Source organism: Zalophus californianus, chromosome 3 (genome assembly GCF_009762305.2).
Source record: "Zalophus californianus isolate mZalCal1 chromosome 3, mZalCal1.pri.v2, whole genome shotgun sequence".
NCBI lineage: Eukaryota > Metazoa > Chordata > Mammalia > Carnivora > Otariidae > Zalophus > Zalophus californianus.
In genome coordinates this window covers 162,144,345-162,151,549 of record NC_045597.1, presented here as the reverse complement: position 1 = coordinate 162,151,549, position 7,205 = coordinate 162,144,345, and the positions used below count along the sequence as shown (strand labels likewise).

Genomic DNA, 7,205 nt, shown 5'->3' with positions numbered 1-7,205 from the left:
TGTTCTTTCTCAAATTGGGATTAAGTACTTGGTTATTCTGTTTTTATTTGCATAAAAATTTTCCTAAGAAACATTAAGTACCCTTATACATATTATAAATGTATGGTAAAATATATATAAAAAAGAAGATGAAGAAAGGAGCCTAGGAAATTCACATGAAAAAAATATATGCCACTGACTTGGTAGGAATAATTAGCAGACAACTAGATAGGCAACCCTTTTCCCTTTTCTGTTGCTCCTTGTAATATCTCAGTTGGAACATGGCTTTTCACTCACTATGAGAAAGACCATCAGAGAAGAACGAGAATTGGGCCATCAATATGTCCACAAAGACCAGACAGACAATACAAGTCAAGCTCAAGTGAAAACAAAGGATTGGCAGGGCAGGCAAGGTTTGTATCTGCACTAGTCAGGATAGGCTAGATTGTAACAAACACCTCAGCAGCTTATAGCAACAAAAGTTTATTTCTTACACATGTTACATGTTTGATACAGGTCATCAGGAAGCCCATTACAAGTAGGATTCATTTGGGAAACAGACCCTGAAACTGAGATTTGCATTCAGGAGGTTATTAGGTAGTGCTCTCAAGAACAACTTCTGGAGACTGAGGGTCAAAAATCACTGGAAAAGGAGAACTTGAACTACAATACAGTTGCAGCTGAGGCTTCAGCCAGTTCTGCAGGGAGCTTGGAGCTGGGTTGGCCCTTCAGCATTGTCCTAAATTGGGACAGGAGGCCTGATCATTATACCCTCCCACCAACCTGTCATTGGATATGGACTGCACCCAGGGAAGGAAGGTGACCCTTGGATGAGAGGATTCTGTTTAGCCAAGACCAACTCTCAGAGGGGAACCCAGCTGAAAGCTCTCAGCCACCAACCCTTCTAGCTGTTGGGAGAGGTTGTGCTTTAGTCATAAAGGGTGGATCTGGGGAGCTCAGTACAATATCCATTACATGGATTCTGCTCATTTTAGTCACTGAGGTAACCAGATTTTTGGAGGCTTCACTGAGATACATGCTTTCAAGATTCCTACAGTTAAGGGAGCACCTGGCTGGCTCAGTTGGTAGATCATGTGACTCTTGATCTTGGGGTCTTGAGTTCAAGCCCCATGTTAGGTGTAGAGCCTTAAAAAAAAGAGAGAGAGAGAGAAGATTGCTACATAAAATTTATTTACTAGTACTGCAGTGTTTTTGCTCTAACCATTAAAATGCTTGCACTCAGAAGCAATACACCTCACTTCCAATCACATTTTATCGGCCAAAGAAGTCACCCGGCCAAACCTAACTTCAAGAGAAATGTAATACTATATCATGTTACTAGAAGAAGAACATAAAATTTGATAACAGCCTTAATACTACCGTCATGTGCAAGGGGGAAATAATCATCAGTACTCTAATCACCAAAAGCCCATGTAGGATAGGAGGGTTTTCTAACATAAGGGGAAAACTCTGGCATAAGAAATCAAGAAATGAAGGGAGCAACACAGAAATCCAAGGGGACCAACAGTATCTGTGAGACTGATGGCTCTTCACTCTGTATTATGGCCCCTCATGGATTATAGCTTTCCTCTGAGATAGAAGACTTGTAAAAGGAAAGCTCTGGTTTTAGGAGGGGTCTGGGGAAACTAAGCAAATTATTAGGACAAGCATTAGAATAAGGACATAGGCAGAATCCCTATTATATGAATAAGGACAAATAGGAGTTACCTAAGCTCAAAGATACTGAATACTTCTAAGAACAAACTTTATGATTATAAAGGGATGCTGTCAAATGAAAAATAGAAGAAAAACTCTTAACTCTAGAAGAAAAATAATACAGATGCCCAGAAGTTAGCTCTGGGACACACTACAGGGTCAAAATAATGAAAGGCAACTTGAAGCTGCTTAGAAACTTCAGGACTTAATCTTTAGGACTAAACTGAGGAATGGGACATGGCATGGTCTCCTTTTAGAAGATTAAGGTGTAGTTGTGGGGAGAGGGGAAAACCCAATTGTGCAGTAAAAGAAAAATGAGATAGGAAATAGACAATTGCTCCCCCTTGATAACCTCTGGACCTAAAAGCAACCTTAAATTTCTCCCTTTCTAAAAATAAGAAAAGCTTAGGGGCACCCTGGTGGCACAGTCCGTTGGGTGTTCCGCTCAGGTCATGATCTTGAGGTCATGAGATCCAGCACCCTGTCGGACTCTGTGCTCAGCGCAGAGTCAGCTTGGGATTCTCTCTCCCTCTGCACCCTGGCCCCCTAAAATAAATAAATAAGTCTTTAAAAAAGGAAAAAAAATAAAATAAGAAAAGCTTAGGAGTTCCTGGGTGGCTCAGTTGTTAAGCGTCTGCCTTTGGCTCAGGTCATGATCCCAGGGTCCTGGAATCGAGCCCCACGTCGGGCTCCTGGCTCCGCGGGAGGCATGCTTCTCCCTCTCCCACTCTCCCTGCTTGTGTTCCCTCTCTCGCTGTGTCTCTCTCTGTTAAATAAATAAATAAAATCTTTTAAAAAAATTTTAAAAATGAAAGATTAAAAATAATAATAATAGGGGCGCCTGGGTGGCTCAGTTGGTTAAGCGACTGCCTTCGGCTCAGGTCATGATCCTGGAGTCCCAGGATCGAGTCCCGCATCGGGCTTCCTGCTGGGGGGCGGGGGGGAGTCTGCTTCTCCCTCTGACCCTCTTCCCTCTCATGCTCTCTATCTCTCATTCTCTCTCTCTCAAATAAATAAATAAAATCTTTAAAAATAATAATAATAATAAAGCTTTGCTTTTGGAACCTAGATCTATTGTCCCATTTCTTTCCTTCTCCTTTTGTCTAACTTTTGAAATTTTGGTTAGCCCAGCATCTGGAGTCACCCTTCCCTTTCCTTCCATTTAAAACAAAATAAAATCATCTGAGCTTCCTATCCTGAGTGAATAACAGCAAGAGAACCAGCTTCTCCCCAGGCATTGAAAGATCCCAGAGGAAGACCTATATTTTCCACAAGTTTACCTGATTTGCTCTGGACTTCTCTACTGATATCTTGTAAGAACTTCTCCTTCCCGATGCCAGACACTGAGATCTGACACTTTATTTATTTTCGAAGCTACCCTAAAATATGGTAAAATTTTTACTAAGACTTAGACTTTGGAAGAAGCAGGAGGAGGAGGAGGAAAAATATAGTTGACACTTGAACAATGCAGGAGTTAGGGGCCCCAATCTCCATGCAGTTGAAAATTCACATATAACTTTTTTTTTGCATATAACTTTTGACTCCCCCCCCCCCAAACTTAAATACTAATAGCCTACTGTTGGACTAGAAGCCTTATCGATACCATAAAGAGTCAATTAACACATATTTTGTATGATATATGTATTATATACTTATTCTCACAGTAAAATAAGCTAGAGAAAAGAAAATGTTATTAATAAAATCACAAGAGGGGGAGAAGCTGAGGTCATCATCGAATTTGAAATATTTAAAGTGGATACAAAACTGTTTCAGCAATGCAGACAATTAAGTGTGTTGTTGTGGGTGATGGTGCCGTTGGTAAAACATGTCTTCTGATATCCTACACAACAAACAAATTTCCATCTGAGTATGTACCAACTGTTTTTGACAACTATGCAGTCACAGTTATGATTGGTGGAGAGCCATATACTCTTGGACTTTTTGATACTGCAGGGCAAGAGGATTATGACAGATTACGACTGCTGAGTTATCCACAAACAGATGTATTTCTAGTCTGTTTTTCAGTGGTCTCTCCATCCTCATTTGAAAATGTGAAGGAAAAGTGGGTGCCTGAAATAACTCACCATTGTCCAAAGACTCCTTTCTTGCTTGTTGGGACCCAAATTGATCTCCGAGATGACCCCTCTACAATTGAGAAACTTGCCAAGAACAAACAGAAGCCTATCACTCCAGAGACTGCTGAAAAGCTGGCCCGTGACCTGAAGGCGGTCAAGTATGTGGAGTGTTCTGCACTCACACAGAAAGGCCTAAAGAATGTATTTGACGAAGCAATACTGGCTGCCCTGGAGCCTCCCGAACCGAAGAAGAGCCGCAGGTGTGTGCTGCTATGAACATCTCTCCAGAGCCCTTTCCGCACAGCTGGTGTCAGCATCGTACTAAAAGCAATGTTAAATCAAACTAAAGATTAAAGATTAAAATTCGTTTTTGAAAAAGAAAAGAAAAGAAAATCACAAGGGGGCGCCTGGGTAGCTCGGTCAGTTGGGCATCTGCCTTTGGCTTGGGTCATGATCCCAGGGTCCTGGGATCAAACCCCACGGTGGGCTCTCTGCTCAGCAGGGAGCCTGCTTCTCCCTCTCCCACTTCCCCTGCTTGTGTTCCCTCTCTCGCTGTGTCTCTGTCAAATAAATAAATAAAATCTTAAAAGAAAAGAAAAGAAAATCACAAGGAAGATGGGGTCCCTGGCTGCTCATTTGGTAGAGCCTGTGATTCTAGATCTCCAGATCATAAGTTTGAGCCCCACATTGGGCATAGAGCTTACTTTAAAAAGAAAAACAAACAAACAAACACACAAACAAAAACTAGGTGTGCTTGGCTGGCTCAGTCAGTAGAGCATGTGACTCTTGATCTCAAACCCCATGTTGAGTATAGAGATTACTTAAAAAATAAAATCTTTAAAAATAATAATAAAATAAAATCTTAAAAAGAGAAAATCATAAGGAAGAGAAAATACATTTACAGTACTATCTGTAGTTATAAAAAAATTTGTGTGTAAGTGGACTCACATAGTTCAAACCCATATTGTTCAAGGGCCAACTGTGTAACATAGTAAAGGAAATCTTAAAGCAAGATTATCAGATATCACTGCTCCCAGAAGTCTTTGAGCCACATATATATCTCCTGGATAGATTCCCTGCCCCCTGCCCAACTCTGAAAGTAGTATTCCTTACATTATGGCCACTAGCCATGTTACTAGAATCCAGTCCTGTCCTCTCCCCCATCCAGGTGAAATTCATCCATTCCTCCATCCATCTTTTTATTAATCTATATAACCAACAGATGTGTATTGAACTATGTGCCAGTCACTATCCTAGGTATATTGATACAGCAAGGAACAAGAGAACCAAGTTCCTTCCTCTCATCCTCTCATAGTATTTACCTGTATTCATTTTTTATTGCTGTTTAACAAATTACCAACACTTAGCAGCTCAAAACCACCCATATTTACTATATCACAGTTTCCATACATCAGGAGTCCAGACACGATTTAGCAGCGTCCTCTGCTTAGGTTCTCACAAGGTTGCAATCAAGGTGTCAGCCAGGTGGCACTCTCATCTGGAGGGCTGACTGAGGAAGAATCTCCTTGTAAGCTCATTCAGGTGCCAGGGGCTGTTCTCAGCTCCTAGAGGCTCCTAAAGTTCCTTGCCATGTGACCCTCTCCATAGGTATTCTCATAACCTAGTAGCTTAGTCAAAGAACAGAGAGAGTCTCTCTTACTCCAGTATGTTCAGACAGAATTTTATATAACCATAGGAGTGGCATCCCGTCACCTTTTCCATATTTAGTTGGTTAGAAGCAAGTCACAGTTTCTACCCACACTCAAGAAGGGATTTTCAAAGGGTATAGATGATTGGGGAATCACCAAGTGATCACCACATGACCTTTTAGAAAGAGAGACAGTAAGAGCGGGACAGATGTTCTACCTTAAAAGGACTTATCAGATAAGTCCTATTTGGGTAGGTACCACTTGACCCCTGAGGTATCACTTGATCTCTGCTACGCAGAGATCTGGTAGAAGAGTCTTTTTGGCTTAGGAAACAAGCAAAGGCCTTGAACTGGTTAGAACAATCTTGGTATATTTGAGAAATAAAAAGAAGGCCAGTTTTTACACCTGAAACTAATGTAACATTATGTGTCAACTCTAGATTAAAAAAAATGATTTAGGGGTGCCTGGGTGGCTCAGTCGTTAAGCGTCTGCCTTTGGCTCAGGTCATGATCCCACGGTCCTGGGATCAAGCCCCTCATTGGGCTCCCAGCTCCACAGGAAGCCTGCTTCTCCTTCTCCCACTCCCCCTGCTTGTGTTCCCTCTCTCGCTGTGTCTCTCTGTCAAATAAATAAATAAAATCTTTAAAAAATAATAATAATTTACAAATATTTTTTTCCAATTGAAATGAGAAAGAAAAAAAAAGGAGGCCAGTTTATTGGAGCATGGGAGATGAAGTTAGAGAGGTAGGCATGTGCCACGTATACAAGGCTGGTAGGTAATAATAAGGGTGTGGATCATTTGCCTATTTGCTCTCAGTTCATTACCTTCCCTTTTCTTTGTTCAGCAACTGACTCCTACAAACTTAATTTCCAAGACTCCCTTGTCCACTGGCTTCCAGTTAGCTTCAGCCTATGGGAGGTACAAGGCTAAGTTAAAACTGCTTAGAATGACACAAGGCTCCCTCTCATTCATTCTTCTGTTCAACAAATAATTATTTCCTATTGTGCTCCAGGCTCTATTACTAGGCTACTGTGGATACAATAAGCAAAACAATCAGTCTCTGCTCTTGCAGAACTCTGTGATACCAAAGAAGTTACACTTCCTCAAATACACATGCCTTTGTGCTTGCTGTTTTATTTGCCAAGAATGCACTTTGCCCTTCTGACTATCTCAATTTTTTTCACCACATAACACCCAGTCAAATAGTACTACCTCTAAGAAGATTCCCCTGATCCCACAGCCAAACAGAATTAATTATCCCCTTTTTTCATTACCTTTTTTTTTTTTTTAATAAGCTCTAGGCCCAACATGGGGCTTGAACTCACGACCTCGGAGATCAAGAGTCACAGGCTCTACAGACTGAGCCAGCCAGGTGCCCCTTCTTAGCATTACTTCTATACCTTTTATAAGCTTCTAATATTGAGCTTGTCAAGCTGCATTCTGATTCCTTGCTTTTGTTTTCCCCCTACTAGATTAAAAAGAGGGATGATCTCTTATTTATCACTCTATCCCCAGCAATAAGCATGGTAACTAGTGTATAACAGGTCCTCAATAAAGACTGTTGAAATGAACTGAATTGGAACTGCACTGCCTTTATGACAGGGTGAATAGGGATGGTGCTGAGATCTTGGAATTCCTACAATCTATAAATCTTCCATTTGACCTAGGAATAGGGTAGTTAGGATAACAACTGATCTTCATGAACACCGTCATTTTGCCTCTGGCTATATATTTTAAGGATACTTTCATGTTTCATTCTACACTAAAATAGCCTTTTTCAAATTA

At 41.0% G+C, this 7,205-nt stretch overlaps 1 protein-coding gene across 1 annotated transcript; it reads left to right on the top strand.

Moving 5' to 3' along the window:
• The first annotated feature begins 3,411 nt into the window (after positions 1 to 3,411).
• Positions 3,412 to 4,137, top strand: LOC113920047 (cell division control protein 42 homolog). Its single transcript, XM_035726746.1, has one exon. The coding sequence runs from the start codon at positions 3,471 to 3,473 to the stop codon at positions 4,044 to 4,046; it is 576 nt and encodes a 191-aa protein (XP_035582639.1). The 5' UTR covers positions 3,412 to 3,470; the 3' UTR covers positions 4,047 to 4,137.
• Positions 4,138 to 7,205: the final 3,068 nt, after the last annotated feature.